The sequence below is a fragment of the Lygodium microphyllum genome, chromosome 6 (assembly GCF_053477565.2).
Source record: "Lygodium microphyllum isolate KBCC chromosome 6, Lygodium_microphyllum_v1.1.10, whole genome shotgun sequence".
NCBI lineage: Eukaryota > Viridiplantae > Streptophyta > Polypodiopsida > Schizaeales > Lygodiaceae > Lygodium > Lygodium microphyllum.
The window spans coordinates 33,308,801-33,329,088 of record NC_141140.1 but is presented as its reverse complement, the minus strand read 5'-3'; the positions used below and the strand labels follow the sequence as shown (position 1 = coordinate 33,329,088).

Genomic DNA, 20,288 nt, shown 5'->3' with positions numbered 1-20,288 from the left:
AACCATAGGATTTCCCCTTCGAATAAAATTTCAATCACCAAAAAGCGGCCATGAACATCATTTTTAATAAGAACTGGCTGATATTTGGCATGTACAAATCATGAGCACACCCGAATAATGCCTGGCCTGTGTTCCTGTATAGAACAAACGAAAGCCATGGCAATCCACCACTTTACCGGCGTCACTGTGACTCTTGTGCTCAACAGCACACAGGACATCCCACTGATTCTCATACAATGCAGTCCACATGGCATGTTGCTTGTGACGAGAACAAATTCCTCGCACGTTCCACGTGGCTATTTTCATGTGTATACAAAACACACTTAGGTACGAGGCACAGCTTGCCTCGATTTGACTTTGTCGGCGAGAATGTCAAGGACTCCCTCGTCCAAGAAATCTGCCAACACCGCAAAAGAGTTCTGAGGGCCAGATTTGGAAGTTGACGGCATATCTGCTTGCTTGGGGTTGGAACGTGGGTAACGACGGTCCCACGGAGTAATGACGTTGCCTCTGGTATCAAAAGCCAGCTGTGCAGGTGGACCCTTGAGACGATCCGAATACATTTTTCTGGCGGGCTGATGACGGGGAACTGAAGAAACCATAGCAGGAGCAGAACGCTCGGACGACATCATTTCCTTCCTGCGCATATATGTTCGCATGGAATCGTGTGAAGTAGTAGGCCCAGTACTGTCCATGCCTGCACCAATCCTGTTGCCTTTTTTGGCACGGACTTCAACCCAATCAGTAGCACGGGAATCCTATCCCGAAACCTGTTGTTTACCTTTGGCCAGAACTTGGGGCGGGTGGGTAGGATCCAGCGACTGGGCATCGCACACCATATCTTCCATGGGCGGAGCAACATGAGCTGCATCCGAAACGTGTTGTTGCTCGGGGCATTCAGCCATAAAGTGCCCCAACTGTCCACAGGAAAAACAATGGCCAGCAAAATTGCCCCATTTCAAACGAAAGTGTAACGGATGCATTCCAGAGCAATTGAGGCGTAACCATGCAGGCCGTTTCCGTGCGGTATCCCATAACATGCACAAGCGGTTGCGATTCACCGCCCTGAGACTGGGAGGGACCAGAACCGTGCCCACAGCAGCCATAGCGTCCTTTAATAGCGGCCAATAAACAGCCGGACAATTTTCCACTTCTACCCACACAGGGCATTCACGTTGCAGGAGGAGCTGGAAGTCTGCCATCGGGCGCCATGGAACCACATGTACCAACCGACGATCAAAAAACAAAGGCAGTTTAGACAAAAGCGCAGCACGGTGCATCTCTGTTTTCAAAAGGACCTCAAAAAAACCCCGGGATCCAACAAAAATCTCTTCAACACATTCCCCTTGTAGCAGACTCTGCAGCCATTGGCGAATATGAGAAAGCAGCGGGATGCGACCAGTGAAGAAGAGTATCACCGCGCGATCATAAAATACCGAAAAGGAGCGTAGGACAGTTTTTGGCTCGACGGTAGCTTCCAGAACATCGTCTGGAGCAGAGGCAGAGAAGGCTTCCTGGTTATGTTGAACATATTCACCAAGCAGAGTGTTGGCAAATTCCAACAAATGCTCCCAGTCCACCTCCTGAGAGTCCACCGGATCCGAAGCGACCTGCGCATAGGAACGATCCGGAGAAACGCCTATCTCTTCCGGGGTGTGCTTGGTACGTTTGCCCGCACGCTGGATGTCAAGACCCGAGGGCAATTCTTCAATACACGGAACCATATCCTCGGGTTCCTCAGCATCCGAGTCCGGGCCAAGTGCTGCCACCGTTTGATCTAGGAAATCCAGATCCAAACCAGCCATCGTGTATGACGAACTGATCTCACAGAAGGCCTGACCGGCACTCTCTCTCTCGCTGTCTCTTTCTGAGTACAGAGCAGAGGGCACGCGATCCCCGACGCTGCCTAACTGACAAAGGTCAGGTTTAGGGTTTTCGCAGGAGCTGGGCGCCTGGCGTCAGGGGTAGGCTACTGTGGATAGGGCGGCAGACCTGAGGATGGAACACAGGTCTGGCAGTCGTCGGCAGGGCGGGATGATCGAGGCCGCAGGGCAGAGGCCTCGCCAGCCGAAGCCCTAAACGCAAAGGGCAGACGAGCAAGGCGCTGGTGCAGAGCCCGCCACTCAGGCGGGCGACAGCAGGGCGGGGACCGCTGACGAAGGGCCGACCAGCAGCGGGGCGGGGGACTTAGTCACGTCCGACGGGGAGTGGGAGATACGCGACTGGGCGGCAGGGAGCTGCGGCCGACGGATCGTCAGGGGCGGGCGACAGGCGACAGGCCTGCGGGCGGCGGGCAACGGACGACGACGCGGACGAAGGCGAGGCGGCGGCTACAGGCAACGACGTGGAACCGACAGGCTATGGCGGCGCGACAGGCGACACGACCTCCCCACAGCCATCCCCGACTTCTCCTTGCAGCGAAGTTGTATCCTTACGAATCTCAAGAGGGCGCCAAACTGAAAAACGTAAGATCTCCTGCTAGGATGCAATCAAATGAGAAAGGAGAAAAGACTGGGTGATCTTAAGAGGACTCGATGAATTAAGCACATGCCACCAGGAGGCACGAATGACCATGTTACCATGGGAGATGTCAGTCTTTTCAATGAAAAATTTTGCAATGTCTGACCAAGGATGACTCTGTACACATAACGCCTGCAAAAGGGCCAACCTCAAAGCTTTCATATGCAAAATAATATCCAGCAAATCTGCTCCCCCCATTCGTTTAGGCGTAGTGACATGCTGCCATGAAATCCAGACGTCCCAAACGGTTCCCCTTCTTTTTCCACAACATGAACCTGATAGGCTGAACAAGTTCCAAAAGGGAAATCTTAGTCTAGGGAAGTAGAGGCAAAAAGAATGATATCATACTGATCATAATACTTTGAGCAACTTTCAGTCTAACATGTAAAGACCAACCTTCTCTCTCTTTTTTCATGAAGACTCTCTCTCTCTCTCTCTCTCTCTCTCTCTCTCTCTCTCTCTCTCTCTCTCTCTCTCTCTCTCTGACACAGTGCCACATGCTAGACTCATGAGAAGAATGCAAAACATTAGTGTGCCTGTAGAGATACAGTGGAGTATCTATGCCTTGTATGAGACCGTGACGGGCAGAGTACGAACACCTGAGGGCATCTCAAATACAGTCAATAGCACCATCGGGGTGAAACAAGGCTGTCCACTTTCATCAACACTATTTCAGCTGTATATAGATGAAATTTCAGAATATGTGGATAGGACTGGTGGGGCAGGAGCCAGCATAGCTGGAGTGCTGATACCATTACTGCTTTATGCCGATGATATTCTACTTAAACTCACTTGAGGGACTAAATAGACACTTGGATGCATTATCAGCTTTTTGCAGAGATAGAGATCTTAAGGTGACCCTTGGGAAAACTAAAGTTATGGTATTTAACACTTCGGTTGCTTGGGTGACAAGAGCTGAGCACCAGTTTACTTTTGATGGAGAGCCAGTGGAGATGGTCAGGCAGTATGTCTATTTCGGGGTCACATTGAAGGGAGCACAGTTCTCTTGGAGAGAGACATCAGAGGCTCATTTGGCAAAAGCATATGCAGCCTTAGGTGCATTGGAGAGGCAATGTGCTGACATACAATTTCATGAGCTGCGCACCAAACTGTGGCTTTTTGACACCCTGGTTACACCCACACTCCTATATGGGGCAGCTATTTGGGGTCTGACTCTCTTTCACACAAGGAGGCAGCCTTTGGGAGCCCAGGATGGACCAGAGAAGGAATACTATGACGGATGGGAGCATATGGAAAGACCACTGGTCATGATGATCTCACGTATGATACAAGCGAAGAGCTCGACCCCACATGAGATTATCAGAGCTGAGTTGGGAGCATCATCCATGGTGGCTGAGGCCTTGGTCCAGGCAGTGACTTTCATACATAGACTATGGGAGCTCCCCCAAGATAGATACCCACGGCTAGCCCTGGCCTCTTCTAGACAACTAACAGCAGACAGTGACAGACACTGTTGGTATGCTCAAATGAGTACATGGATGAGTCTACATGGGCTGCAGATTGACAGACTACCCCCCTTTGACTATAGCCTAGATTGCCCTACACTTAACCTAATCCGATCAGAGCTAAACCATGTGATCACAGCACACATACTGAAGTTAGATACGGAGAAGACCTGGATCCGACCCCCCTCCCCCCATGGCACGAGGATGGCACACTACCAGACCCACTTCCTTCAAGTATCTGAGGATGGTTTCATCACCCCACCCAATTACATGGACACACAGTTGCCTCATGGACTACGCACTGTTATTGGCCAGATCCGCACCTCATCCCACCACCTGAGGATTGAGATAGGCAGATGGGAGGGTATACAGACAAAAGAACGCATATGCCCACTATGCGACAGAGAGCCAGAGACAGAGGAACACTACATCTGCCAATGCACTGTATATTATGACATATGAGGTAGATACCACTGTCTGTTTCAAAACGGTTTTGGACCCTTGAGACGGATCATGCAGTTTGAGGATCAGAGATGCTTGGGATTCTTCCTCTTGGAGCTCCAGAGGTGCAAAGCAACAATTCTACGGAGTAGGAGGCCCCCACAGCTCGGCTCTGATAGACAGAGAGTAGTCACTGACTTTTTCACTGATATACGAGAGAGTATGGCAGATACCACTACAACTGCCACAGCCTACAGGAGTACATCATCATTGGACCTCATCTTCTATAGGTGTCCCTTTGGATAGAGCAGTGGCACTTAGCCGGTCTAGGCGCCCACGTCCACCCGGACGAAGGCCTAGACATCCACACCACAGACAAATTAAAGCCATCATTGAGCACCACAGGAGACAGATGCCGAGACGCCTCAGCCATGCAGAGATACACCTCCTTAGAGAATAGACATCATTAATGGAGAGTTTTCCTTTCTCTACTCTCACTTTCAGATCACTGACATGTTTCCCAACCAATTGAATGAATACCACTTCCTGACTGCAGTGCCTTGCATAGTCAATAGCCATTTGCACATTTAAGATATTATGCAGAATACTTGAATACAAAGAAGTGCTCATGCTCAACAGACCAAGCTGGAGCTGGTGAAAGTCACAGATACATCATATATTCAAGTCTCTCAAGGCAGTCTAGGGGGGATAGGGGCAAGAAGCCATGGAGGGGGGGTATATCACCATCTAGGGCTACCTGCCTACATCACGAAGAACAGGTCCTGGCCGCCCCAAGTGCGCATGAAATGACCTCAAAGCTCCTGACGAGCCCTAGACTCGCCCTGCACCTGCAAGCTACGTAGAAAGGGTGATCTGGGCTGATGTGAAGATCCATCTCAAGGACGGCCTCCACTCACCGCCAAGCCTCGGTCTACAGTCTTGAAGACCCTCCTGCAATAGGACCTTCTAGGTCTGCCCTCCCGGTGTGAGGCCGCGAACAACTAGCTTGGCTAGGAGGGCCATACTCTGATACTCTGGGTCTATGATCCCAAGCCCTCCCTCTGACCGATGTCCTATAATGGTCACCCACACCACCTTGGCCCTGGAATTCCTAGAGCCGTCTGACCTGGACCAAAGGAAATTCCACACTAGGCGACGAAGCTGCATTACGCAGGAGGAGGAGAAGCACCAACACGAGGCGATGTACCAGGCCGTCGCTAGGAGGACTTGGTTAACTACCAAGGCTCGGCCGGCTAGTAAGAGGCCAGCCATGCTCCAATAAGTCAGTTTCCTCCGAATAGAATCAAGGACTGGAAGAAACTGCTGGGCGAGAGTGATGTCGAGTCCCACCTGGAACCCTAGGTACCGAACGGTCTATCCTCTACTCGCCCATCTAAATCCTAGATAGACGCCCCACTCCGTGCTAGAGTCCGGGTCTGTGAGAAAACCAACCGACTTTTGCCAGCTGATTTTTGCTCCCGCTACAGAACAGAACACCTCAAGAGCCAACCTCACTCTCTCCAGCATCAACTCATCGTCCTCTATGTAGAGCGCTGTATCATCTGCATACTCTGAGTCTAACAACTCGGTCTCCTCTTTTACTGGAAGTCGAAGGCCACGTAAACCGCTCACATGTGACCTGAGGAAGTGAGACATCGCCTCTGCAAAGAGAAGGAACAAGTACGGGGCCAGGGGGCAGCCCTATCGGACCAATAGCCTTCAACATGCTTGGTTATGCTACATGTCTTATGGAGTTGCATTCGAACTTTTCTCCGTCAAGTGATCGGGATGAGATCAAGCAAGGCATGGAGCATTTTTTGCAAACGATGATGACAGGGCAGCTTTTGGCATGATGATGGCGATGATGATTACATTGATGGTGGCTGTTTTTTTATTTTGCTTAATAAAAGTTTATATTAAGGTCATTAATTACCGTATGTCCTTAGTGTGAGTATGAAAAGCTATCTAGAATAAATATTACTTCATCATCTGACACAGGACTACTTCAAAACTAATACTGCAGCAGATATTACATTTCTGATTTATTCTACAAGATATTGTTTTAGCAAGAACCTTGTAAGCTGACCCAACTAAAAGGTTTCCACTGCTCTGTCCTGGTTTGTAATCTGCTTGAGTGAAGTTTTAAGTGCCTCACTCCATCACAAGGCATATGAGCACAACTCCACCTAGCTTGGACAGATCTCAAGAGTAATGGTCCTACATCTCAAACTTCTATGAGAGAGAGAGAGAGACGCGAGTGCGAGAGAGAGAAAACGAGAGAGAGAGAGAGAGAGCGAGTCACCTGCGCTGGCCCCTGGCACCCGCCAACGTGACCTGCACACTGCCTACCTGTAATCGTGCTGCGCTGCAGCATGGAAGCCCTGACTAGAGTGTCACAGAATTGCCAGGATCAAAGGGTGTGCTTGCAGAATACGTCCCTGCACAGGCCGGGAAATGACAGTAACAGGGACAGACAGATAGACATTTTACAAGGACAGATCTGTGCCCAAGAGGCAGCAGATTACTGACGAGCAGAGACTGTAGACAGTACATTCTGTTTTTGCACGTGCAATCTGCCCCTATGCACAGTCAAAGAAAGCAGACCCGCCTCTGTACAGAGAGAGAGAGAGAGAGAGAGAGAGAGAGAGAGAGAGAGAGTTGTTAAAGTGGTGATACAACATGGCTGGTCTGGACATGGATTTTATTGACCAAATGGTGGCAACCCTTGGTCCGGATTCTGAAACAGAGGAACCTGAGGATATGGTTCCTTGCACAGAGAAGATGCCACCTGGTCCTGACTTCCAGCCTGCGGGCAAACACACAAGCATACTTCGGAAGATACAATGGATCATCAGGATCATCAGGAACATTCTTATGCTCAAGTTGCTTCTGATTCTATGGATTCTCAGGAGGTTAACTGGGAGCATTTGTTGGAGTTTGCCAACACTCTGCTTGGTGATTATGTTCAACATAATCATGAAGCGTTTTCTGACTCTGAAACTGAAGATGTTTTGGAACCTACTGTGGATCCTAAAAATGTTTTGCGCTCATTCTCAGTGTTTTATGAACGTGCTGTTATACTCTTCTTCACTGGTAGGATTCCAGTGCTTTCTTATATTCGCCCGTGGCTGCAAAGTCTACTACAAGGGGAGTGTGTTGAAGAGATTTTTGTTGGGCCCCGAGGCTTTTATGAGGTGTTGTTGAAATCTGAGAAGCATCGTGCCGATCTGCTGACTAAACTGCCATTGTTCTTTGATTGCCGTTTGGTCCATGTTGTGCCGTGGCGCCCAATGGCAGATTTTCAGCACTTGCTTCAACATGAATGCCTAGTGTGGATTGAAGTGGAAAACTGTCCGGCTGTCTATTGGCCACTATTAAATGATGCCATGGCCATTGTGGGCACTGTTTTGATTCCCCCGAGCCTAAGGGCCACGAATCGTAATTGTTTGTGTATGTTATGGGACACTACTCGGAAAGGCCTGCTTAGTTACGTTTTAATTGCTCTGGCATGCATCCTTTGCACTTTCGCTTGAAATGGGGTAACTTTGCAGGGCATTGTTTTTCGTGTGGAAAATTGGGGCATTTTATGGCCAAATGTCCAGCGAAGCAACCGACTTCAAATGTTGAGCATGTTTTGCCTCCCATGGAAGATATGGTATTTGATGCTCCGTCGCAGGATGTGACCCAGCCACCTAAATTTTTGGATAAAGGCAAACAACATGTTTCGAGTTTGGATTCCCATGACAATGACTAGGTAGATGTACGTGCCAGAAAAGGTTAAAAGGTTTGATGCTGGCATGGCGGGTACTGTGCCTAATGCTTCACAAGATTCCTTGCATACTTATATGCGCAGGAAAGACAAGTTGTCTTCAGAGCACACTACTCATGCTATGGATTCTTTTGCTCCTCGCAATCAGCCCACTAGGAAAGTATATATGGATGGTCCAAAGGGCCCACCTACTAAGTTGATTTTTGATGCTAGAGGTAACGTGATTACCCCATGGGATCGTCGTTATCCGTGTTCCATCCCCAAGACAATGGATACACCGTCTACCTCTAAATCTGGCCGTCAGAACTCTTTTGCCGTGTTAGCTGATTTTTTGGATGACGGAGTCCTTGACATTCTAGCAGAAAATGTTAAATCGAGGCAGGCTTTGCCTCGTTCCTGATTTTCTTTTTGAATACACATGAAGATAGCCACGTGGAATGTGCAAGGCATTTGTTCTCGCAATAAGCAACATGCCATGTGGAGTTTATTGCATGAGAATCAGTGGAATGTCTTGTGTGCTATTGAGCACAAGAGTCACGGTGAAGCTAGAAAAGTTGTGGATTGCCATGGGTTTCGCTTGTTTTATGCAGGGACACAAGCCATGCATTATTCTGGTGTGCTTATGATTGTACATGAGAAATATCAACCTGTTCTTATCAAAAATGATGTACATGGTCGTTTTGTGGTCATTGAAGTTTTATTTGAAGGAGAGATCTTATGGTTACTTGGGCTCTATGCTCCAAATGACCCTTTATCCTCCCGGGATCTTTGGAATACTTTGCACACCTCCTTGTCACTTGGCAGACGGGGTTTTTTTATGGGGGATTTTAATATGTGTGTTGATCCTTCACAGTCCACATCAGAGCATTCGGTGATGGACGCTCTGGAAAGCCGTGTATGGAATGTGTTTGCTCTTGCCATACTTAAGAAAGATCTCTGGTCATGGTTACACCCTTCTTCTACAGGGTTTACTTTTCATTCTGCGCAGTATACAACTACATGATCACGGTTGGACCACATGTACATCATGCAGGATGATGCTTTTCTTCCTAAGATGCCGGAAATGAAAGTGTTGCAGCAATATGCCTTGTCGGACCATTTTCCTCTACAGCTTGAGATACTTATTCAACCCATTGCACCTTTTAAGCAATTTCTAGATAGACTCCCTTTGCGTTTCAACTCGTCTTATTTGAAGCATTCAATCTTTCAGGGTTATACGCAGCAATTGATTGATAGATTTTTATTGGACTTCTCCTTTGAGGGCAATGCTTCTTTTGAACGATTGCTCTCTAATGTGCAGCAAGTTGTTCGGCAGTATAGGATCCATCATGCCTCTCTTTGTCGGCAGCGTCGACAAGCAGTGGAGGAATTACTCGCTTTGGTTTGTTCTCTACTAGTGGAGACTCCAGATAATGTATTTCTGTTGACATTGGCTATGCGTTTGGCTGATCTTATAAAAGAGTTTCAGTTGAAATCTTATCAACAGGCCAAATTGCAAAATTTAACTGAGAATTTGCAAGATAGTGCTTGTTAGACTCATAAGTTTTTCGAGCTCTTCATGCATCTCCTGCTCAAGAGAATATGACTAGACTCCAGGATGTAGAAGGTCAAATGGTCATTGATCCTCAGGCTATTGTGAATATGTGTAGGAATTATTTCCTAGACCTTCTTGGTTCTACTCCTTCACCTTCTGACCAAATTACTCATACCCACTCAGTTTTCTATGATTTGGTCCGCAATCAAGTTCCAAATGACATGCAAACTACTTTGTAAACAGATATTCGTGAGGCAGAGGTTCTGGATGTTTTGTTACACTTGCCCAAGGATAAAACTCCCGGTTGGGATGGTCTCACCAATGAATTCTTTGAGGTTTTTGCTACCCGACTAGTGAAACCATTGGCGGCTATGTTTCAGCAAGTTTGGGAAACGGGGTTCATGCCTTCCTCATGGAAAGAAGGACTAATCAAACTGCTTCCAAAAGTTCCTTCGCCGTCTATGTTGAAACATTGGCGAACAATTTCTTTAATAGGTTCTATGTATAAAATCTTTTCCAAAGTAATGGCGAATCGGCTCCATAAGCATCTTCCTGCCATTGTACATCCTCTTCAATATGGTTTCATTAAGGGCCGAAACATTCTGCATAATGTCTTAAATGTGCAAATGGCTATTGACTATGCAAGGCACTCTAATCAGGAGCTGGTATTGATTCAATTGGACCTGGAAAAGGCTTTTGATTATTTAGACTGGTCTTTCATTGTAGAACTTATGTCTACTATGGGCTTTGGTCCTCGAATGTCTCGTTTGATCTACACCATTAGTGTTGCGGCTTCTTCGCGAGTTACGCTGAATGGTGGTGTTACCGAGCCATTTGTCCTTGCACGCTCTATGAGACAGGGTTGCCCTTTGAGTCCTCTCTTTTTTTCCCTTGCGACTCATCCAGTTCTTTCGATGTTATCTCATATGGCAGCTTCTACTCAGTTGACTGGATTGTCTCTTCCTTTTGGACAACACTTCATTAGTCAATCCTTGGCTCATGACAGCTTTATGATTTTGCGTGTGGACAAGGATAATCTTCACAAAACATTAGATGTTTGGACTCTCTTTGGTCATGCTTCTGGTCTTCATATCAATGCTTCGAAGTCAGCCATTTTCAGCTGCACAAAGTTAGGCTTGCAGTCATTGGACTGGCCGGGAATGGTTATTCCCGGTGGTTCCATTGTCCGCATCTTGGGTACCCTTTGGGTTTTGATGTTCGGCCGAAGCAACTACTAGAGCGGATTTCACAGAAACTGGCAGCTAAGTTTCTGTATTGGAAGTCACAGGCTTGGCCCTTCCATGTTCGCCTCAAAGTGGCTAAAATAATTATGTTGCCAATGCTCACATATTTCTTGCCATTGCTACCTTGGACTACTACTACATTGAATGCTCTTACTCACTACATTCATTTCATGTTATGGAAGGACTCCTTGCATGCAGACATTTCATGGATTTCTTGGTCGCATGGATGTACCCCCAAACGCATAGGTGGTGGGGCTATTTTGGATGTCGAAACTCATATGCTAGCACTCCGTTGATCTTTTTTTCGTGCTATGTGCTTGGATCATCACTCGTGGGTCTTTATAGCCCGCTATTTTCTTAAGGATCACGGCTTGTGCATGGTAATACCCGAATTCGGAGCTCCTGGTGGCATGTTCTTAATGCAAACTCTCGGTTTTCTAGTCCTTCAGCATCCCTGCTTACTCATTTGGTATATTCCTAGAAATTGGTTCTCTAGAAGGCTCAATGGTATCCAACGGAGGACCGCTTAGCTACTAACTCTTTTCAACTGGAATTGTTGGCAGCCTCGCGATTACTTTCTCTGGAAGGCAAACATGAGCTCAGATCAAAATTTAACCGCATGGCACGTTTGGGATTGACTTCAGTTTTTGCAGATGCCACCCTTGCGAGTCACAATATGTTGATATCGTTTCATACAGCGAAGAGGCTTTTCAGGATCCCTCATGGATACCGTGATTTATGGGGACATCTTTTGATGGTGCTCCAGAGCAGACAACCCTTTCCTGCCCTTGCTTCGATCGTCCCTGGCAGGACTTGGACTTTGCAGGCCAGCTGAATTTGGAAAAGGCCTTAGCTAACCAGGTGTATCATCTTTTGATTAAAGATCATTAATGGCTGGTTACTAAAGCTAATACTGTATGGGGATTGCGTAAATCTCAGTCATGGTGGAAGGTAACTGTGATGGAGGGCTGGTTGAACAAGACACCTTTCAAATGCAAGGACTTTCTTTGGAGGGTGATGATTGGCGGTCTTCCTCTTGCTTCAGCCCTTTCCAAGAGTCGAATCTCCAACGGCAATTGTTTCTTTTGCACCACCAATGTGGAATTGGCCCGTCATCGATTTATTTCTTGCCCTCTCGCTAAGAAAATCTGGTCACTCTTGTCAGCGGTTTGGCGAGCAGTGGTTGGTTTCTCGCTAAGCCCTTTTTATTGGGTTTTTGTGCGGCCCAAATATCCCACACCGGCACAATCGCATATGAAGATCTTGTTTCACTTTCTTAGATACTAGGGCTGTTGGCACAATTGGACCATTCGGAATGCTTTTCTTTTTTATTCAGCCTCTAATGTTCAGGGACATATTGCTAGACTTAAAGGTCTCTTGCATTGGCAGATAGATCTCATTCAGCACTCTGACTTACTCCCTCGGGAGGACTTACTTCCCTGGCATATGGCAATTTCCTCTGCGTCTTTGCCATGACTTTTGTAACTCTTTTGTCGTTTAGTACTTTATAAATATAACATCCTTTACGGAAAAAAAAAAAGAGAGAGACGCGCATTTGCATGGGGCAACACTGCACGCATGTCAGCAGTTCGACATAGAAGTGTTGTATCAAATACTTTGTGCCTTTCTTCATGGGCTCTATGCATCCTGAACAGCAAAGAAAACAATTCCTCAAAGAACGAAAGGCAAGACAGTTCACTTCGTATGGCTGGAGTGTGAGACACCATTGAAATCATGCAACCGCTTGAAGCATTCTCTTGCATGATGTAGTTAGTGTACTAGAAAGGACTCTTTAGTGCATCTACCTCTCATCTGTGTCTGAAATTCCCTATGTCCATGAAATCTGAAGTTTATGCTTGTTTTGAAAAATGTTTGAAGCTCTTTTTTAGCTGGACTCTATTGATAGAAAGAGAGCCATGGGAAAAAGACTTGCAGCCTTGCAGAGAGAAGTGCAGAGGGCCTTGGTAGTCAATGATTTCTGCATTAATGTCCCTCTACCTAGAAGCATTTGATGCCATCAATGATACTAATGTGTAATACCTGCATCTTGGAGGGGCATGCAAGGGGCCAATCGAACTTCCTATGGAATAAAGTGCATTGATAATTAGAACCTCTCTGTCAACTACCCATTCTGCCACATAAATAAGGTGGATCCCCTCTTATTTTCCTTTTATAAGACAATGAGTATGTAAAAGAACTAGAATTTGGGACAATCATCTTAAAAGTTGATTTGTATTCCTAAAAATAACCATAACCTATCCCAAGCTCGCCCTTTCAGCAGGGTGCACTCATCCTTACATCTCCTTCTTGCTTATGACAAGGCTGCTCAACCATATTGAACTCCCCCCAACAATCAAGTTATTGACCTGAGGACATGAGAACATTCCAGAGTTAGTTTGCATAAACAATGATCCCAAGTTCCGTACCAGTATGCATCAAACTGATCCACGAAGCCCTGGCTGCTTTATTGACAGAATCCTGTCTGGAATGGGAATATGTACCATGTGCCCCAAAAGTAATTAGCCAGTCCCTTTTGCTCCAAGAAGAGGAATTATATTAAAAACACCTCAGTGATAATCATCACCAAGGTAAAATCACAAATAAGATCCCTCTATGAAACAAATAGACATTGACAAGTAGAAGAACCATCCCAGCTCCCTGATCAGAATAAAATCTAAGTACAATAACAAGGCTAATGAAACCACCAGGTGGACTGCCATATTATACCATTTGAGGAAACCCTAGGCAAAAGAGGTTGCCAATGTTCCATGCATGCATGAATGCATCTTGCTTCATGCTAATGTTCACTTAATCAAGGCATGATTGTGCCAGGGCTGGTGACATGAATGCCATGTACCCTCATACATAGATGCAAGTGATGTGAATGGTACAGACAGATATGAAAGCAAATATATACATCTCCTATCTGGTCTGTACAAGATCTTAGATCCTAAGTATGGAAGTTATGAATGCTTTAAGAGCGTATGCAACTGAACATCTTAAGCCAAGGCAAAGCTTTGAGAAATCAACCATGCTATTCAGATAAGGAAATGGTGTTCGTTTTTCTTTCTATAAAAGTGTATGACAAAAACAAATTTGAATTTCGGAATGAAAATTTGAGACATTGGAAAAAGTGTATAATGAAGGACATCAATATTTGGATGAAACGTATAATCAAATACATAGAAACAGTTTAAAACTATTCAGAACACAGCAGAAACAACTCAAAAGTACTGCAGCATTCCGGCTAGGGCTAAAGGGATCCTAAATGTGGTACCATTGTGTTGTACCAAGGCAGACTAGAGAACATGCAATAACATAAAATCAAATACGAAAAGTAACTTCCATACTTTTTGGGCCAGGGAAGAAGATTGTAACCCTTTAAAGTAAGCAGGACTATCTGTTCAATCAAGTTTTATTTAAGAATGTAAACTCCAGTGCTTGCAGTCTTAAGAGTTTATGAAATGACCTTCATTATTTCACTTCCAACAGCATGTGAGATGGCATTCAACTGGTTACACATGCATATCCGCACTTCTGCATCAGTATCCTGAATAAGCTTTGAATTAAATAGCCACCAAAACCCAAAACTTTGTAGGATTCGTTTCTAGTGCAAATACATATTGATAGCTGACCTGACAAAGTGCCATTGCCTTGCTGAGAAAAGAATGCTCAATCTCTTGTTGATCAAGGATTGGTGCAATTGCACCTAATAACCGACTACACACAACTCTTGAGCTGACAGTTTCTTCTACCTTACCTCGAGCCAATGCCAACTGTAAAAGATCTTCCTTAACAACCTGATAAAAAAAAGATAGGTAGATTTCTGAGTTTGCTTGGACTACAACATTTACACGATAATCAGATCCTGATAATCACAATAAAACCAAGTTAAAGCCCTTGAACTATTGAGAAGGAGACTTTAGTCAACTACAAATGTAACTTTAAGAAAACCAGAGTGTCAGAACAGCAGCAAGCACCAGCTTTGCAAAAACCAGTGCTAAAAGGAGATAGGTAAGGAAAAGTTGCATAAGAGCCAATCACTGGAGCAAATGGCTGAAGAGATGCAAGAGCCAAAGGTACAAAATATGCAAGCATCGCAGACGGTATGCAAATCATGTTGAAGCTGCTTTCGAATCCCATGACAGTGTATGATCTGCAGCACACAATAATGAGAATCCCCTTCATACTCCTCATCACAAGGTCATGCTGAAGAGAAACCTACTCCATCTTTATTAGCATCCCTCAGCTCCCAAAACCAAGACTGCAGATGAACCTTTCCCCCCTTGATGTAAATTAATTATGGTATTCATGTCAGAAGATGCGAAAACAACAAAACAGCATTAGGGTATTGTGGGTTATTAATGCAATGTTCTACTTCCATGAGCATTCTGTAGAGTTAATGAAATCTGCCCACACACACTTCATCATATCAGCTATGTATTGTTCACTGTTTATTTTCCATTTAGATAGTCATAGCATTAGATGTCAACTATTTTGGGACATGGGAAATTCCCTGAATTTTCAGATGTAACATTTTGGTCTCATACGCTGACTTGTAAAATTAAGGCAGCCAGGGAGGAGGGCAAACTCGCCTTCTACAGAGGAGGGAGAGTGGTAGTCATGGAGAGGTGCCACAAATGACAGCATGAGACCTATGGGACCAGCCTTGCAGTGGCAGTCTAGAACTGTAATGGAGCCCTCCGATTGGATGTGGCAGCTTTTGAGCAGACATTCAGAGGGAGAGATATAGTGTTCTACTCAGAGACATCGGGGACCACATACTACACTTCCACGGGTGACAGGCTATAGGTGGGAGTCAGCTTGCAAGAAATAGACACGCAATAATCACGGTCGGGAGGAGTGGAAGTATTATTCAGGGAGGAGCTACAGCAGATGATCCAGGTAGTCCACAGAGATGAGCAGGCCAGATACATGTGGGTGAGAGTGCGTGGTGAGGAACGCACTTTGTATGTTGCCATATGCTATTTCCCCCCTATGACGTCTAGGTACACCCCACCCAAGGGGCAATCACCATATGAGGCTTTGGATGAGGATATTTGGGAGTTCTCAAAGGAGGCAGAGGTTATCTTACTAGAGACTTTAATGCCAGGACAGCCTCCCACCATGTGTATTTCTTTCATGCATCTGAAGAGATGCTACAGGAGCACAATGTACCAAAGCTACAGCTGGAGAGGACATCTCAGGATATGGGGGAAGTCACCGAATATGGGAGATACCTTGTGGAGATGGGCATAGCACACAGGTTGGCCATTCTCAATGGCCTGGCTAGATACCCCCTATCCGGCACCTTCACATGTTATCCTCACCGACATGGTGCTAGCATAGTAGACTATGTTCTTGCCCCACCAATGCTGATATCTCACATCCAGGACCTCTCAGTATCCCCATGCCTTCTCGGAGTTGCAATGGATCATGCCTACCTATCATTCACCATCAACCTCCAATTCACTGACACGCAGACCCATCATGCAGCTCACCAACACCCGAGATACCTCTTTTCCAAAGAGACAAAGGATACCTATGAGGTGGAGATCCTCAGATTGTTGCATGATGCGGACCTCAACCTTCCATTACAAGAGCTGACTCAGCAGTTCAGTGAGGCCCTACACATCGCTGCAGGTGTAGCCTTCCCACACTCACGACCCACATAGAGAGCCTCCACCAAGGTGACACCTCGGAACAGCTCGTATGATGATGTGTGCCATGAGACCAGAGCACGGCTACAGAGAGAGATAGCATTGGGATCCACTACCCACAGACATGCACAGATACTCTTTAGACACCTCACACGATGGAAGAAGAGAATTTCTTGGCCTAGCTGGAGCGAGACCTATATCAGTTATTCTTGAGCCAAGACTCTAGAGAGGCTTGGAGGCTTTTCAGAGAGCATTGCCCGACCACACCTATTACGTCCACCACTGTATGGGAGAAGTATGCAACTAAACTTTATACTGTGGAGGGTCACCCATGTCTTCTTGACCCACTTGAGCCTTGTCCAAAGACCACCACTTTCTTTACAGAACGTAGGGTCCGAGAGGCCATTGACAGACTTAGCAAAGGAAAGGCACAAGATCATGATGGATTCTTGATCCATGCTAGAGATTTGGTGGCAAGATTCCTAGCTTACATGTTTAACAGAGCCATGTGTGAAGGCCTACCAGAAGGCTGGACCACAAGCACTATTGTGCCTATCCTCAAGTTAGGGGACCCTGCTCTACCTAGTAACTATCCGACTATCATGGTTGGGCATACATTGGCTAAGTTATATGCTTCCATCCTTGAGCATGAGTTAAGCAAGTGGGCAGAGATGTGGGGTCTTAGAGCACAGGGACAAGCAAGCTTCAGGAGAGGCTTCTCCACATTGGATCACATCCTCACACTCAGAGCGATCATTGAGGAGGGAAGGGCCCATGGCCGACGGACCTACTGCTGCTTTGTGGACTTCCGCAAAGCCTTTGACACAGTACCAAGAGACATGCCGATAAATAGATCGCATGCCATGGGAGTACCAAAAGATCTCAGTTGGGGTATTTTGGCACTGTATGAGAGAGTTGTGGGAAGAGTCTGGACACCTATCGGCCTTTTGGCACCTATTTACTCCACCATTGGGGTGAAGCAAGGATGCCCCCTCTCTCCAATATTATTTGGCCTATACATTGATGGGATTGCTGATTACATTTCACAGGAAGGAGATAGAGGAGCTCCACTAGCTGGCACTTGGATACCTCTCCTATTATATGCAGATGACATTGTATTGATAGCTGACTCTCCAAAGGGTCTACAGAGACACTTGGATGCACTACACTCCTATACTTTGGACACTGGGCTTTCAGCGAACCTTGGTAAAACCAAGGTGATGGTAATTAGTACTACACCACAGTGGGTCAGAAGATTACCACCTAAATTCACATATGGATCTAAGGAGCTGGAGTATATGGATTCTTATACATACCTTGGGGCCTTATTCATAGGGCCCACCTTTTCTATGCGAGAGGCAGTAGACACTAGACTGACTTGCAGATACACAGCACTAGGTGGTTTGGAGAGGATGTGGTCACAACTGCACTCCAAGCACCCCGCACCAAGCTATGGCTCTTCAATACACTAGTCACATCCACACTACTTTATGGAGTACAGATATGGGGAACCAGTCTTGACCACCGTAGCAGATCAGGGCGCACTTATGATGGATGGAGGTCGATGGAGAAACCCCTAGTGTCCATGATATCCAGGATGATTAGATGTAAGGTCTCAGTGCCATATGAGATCATGAGAGCCGAGCTAGTAGCTACACCGATTATGGTAGAGGCCCTCACCTGATCGGTCACATACATACATAGCCTATGGGACTTACCCAAACACACATATGTACGGTTGGCCCTTGAGTCCTCCAGGCAGCTGGCCAAAGAGGGTGATACTTCATGTTGGTATACACAGATTTCGGCCCAGTTTGAGCTGCATGGTTTTAGCATGGACAAAGATGGCTTTCTACCACGAGCATTTCCTTCATACTACAGATGATGGATTTATTGTTCACCCAAGATACATGGACACCCACCTTTTCCCATGGGATCAAATGTACTATTGGACAATTGCGCACCTCCTCACTGTTGGGTATTTCACTCACGCCTCACTTACGCCTACGCTCACATCGAAGTGTCGATGATCAGTAGGACACTGGGGCACTTTTTACTCTCGATAGGAGAGGTATTTTCCCCCAAACTTATGGTATTATTTCGTATATGCTTATGACACACACTTACGGGCACTTACCGTGTTCGGGTGTGAACACCCCCCTACAACCCTAAGGTTTAAGGGTTGTACCTTGTACTTTCAAATTTACACTCTTTCAATCTATTGCATTGGGTGTCGTGCTTCACTCTCTATTGTCTACTATTTTCTATGTTGAGCTTTGATCCTGACCTCCACTCTCACATTTGCTATCAGAGCAGCATTGGCTCTGTTCAGTCGAGGTTCCGTTCAGCTCAGTTCCGCTCAGCCTGTGGAAGCTCCATACAGTGCCTGCCTCGTCAGCTACTCATCCAGCTCCTGCCGCCTAGACGTCAGACGCTTGCCTCTCCCTGCGCCATTTCGAACCTGCGTCCACAACTCGTCCGTTTGCCCATCACGGCCCCCTATGCCCGTCACCAGCGTCCCCTGCCAACTATTGCGTCGCTCGTTACCCGTCAATTGCCAGCGTTGCGCGTCCTGACTGTCAGTCACGCTGCCTGCCCGTCAAACACCATGTCAGTCGTCAACCGTCAGCCATCAGTCACCAAGCCCACCAAATCGCCTGCGATGTCAATCGCCACGTCCGCCAGCTTGCCTACGACGCCCGACACCAGTCAACCTGTACCCATCGAAGGCGTGTCTGACGGCTCTGCGTTTTTTTCTTTTTTCTTTTTTTCTTTTTAATCTCTTTGCAATTTCTACAAGCAAGGGTTCTTACGCAATAGGCACAACATTCAGAAACGTGTCTGGGACACATTAAATGCAATTTCTGGACATAGTCATCAAAAAATTTTGGGGCTTTTATGTTTTCTAAGGACATTGGCATATGTACTGCAATCACAGTCATTGATAGACTGTTTTGAACAAATCTCCGGCAAGAAATTTTGGGGATTTTGCTGGTAGAGTGTTGCTAAACTATCTGACGGTGTAGTGTGTGGGAAAGTGTAGGCTGCTGAAGTGTGTATTATCTTGGCCAACTATCTTGTAAACTCATCCAGAGAGGCCTGTGTGTCTAGCTCCCTCAATGCATCTCGCACAGTAGTGCTGTATATGTGTGAGGTCGCTTCCACAAAATCACTGCGTGGTAATTTTGGTATGTGTGGTTGTGCTTCGTGTATATGCCCATATTGCATTGTGAAAAGCTAGAATAGCATGGTCTACTGCTAATCCAATTGGTCTATCTGAGATTTCAAAGCTTTTTATGTCAGGTAGCAAGTTGGGTGATCCAATCAAATAGTCCACTGTGCTTGACCCTTTCTTGTTATTCCAACATGTGAAACCATTAGATCTTGGCCACTGTGGCAGCCCGTTAGGATGGCCAAACCATGTGCACTTCCCAATGCCAGTAGGTGTGTTCCATATTCTGTTATCTCTCTATCTTGTGCTGATCTAACTAATCCCACTTCATCTAATGCAATATGTCTGAACATCTCATCACTAGTATCAAAGAAAGCAGATTGGTTGCTTCTTGTGCGCCATTAAAGTCTCCTGCTAGTAGAACATCCCCCATTCTCATAAATCTCATTATGTCCTCATTTAGTGGTGTATACGGGAATGCC

At 46.2% G+C, this 20,288-nt stretch overlaps 1 protein-coding gene and 1 pseudogene across 3 annotated transcripts in view; one reads left to right on the top strand and one right to left on the bottom strand.

Moving 5' to 3' along the window:
* Positions 1-20,288, bottom strand: part of LOC148034443 (uncharacterized) — a 355,106-nt gene that overhangs the window by 188,474 nt on the left and 146,344 nt on the right. For all 3 annotated transcript variants that reach the window (XM_087679378.1, XM_087679379.1, XM_087679380.1), the window contains exons 7-8: positions 14,610-14,774; positions 14,444-14,524 (exon numbers count right to left, since the gene is read on the bottom strand). In XM_087679378.1, coding sequence (XP_087535504.1) covers positions 14,444-14,524; positions 14,610-14,774 — 246 coding nt within the window. The remainder of the gene's footprint in view (positions 1-14,443; positions 14,525-14,609; positions 14,775-20,288) is intronic.
* Positions 15,910-16,649, top strand: LOC148034445 (uncharacterized; annotated as a pseudogene).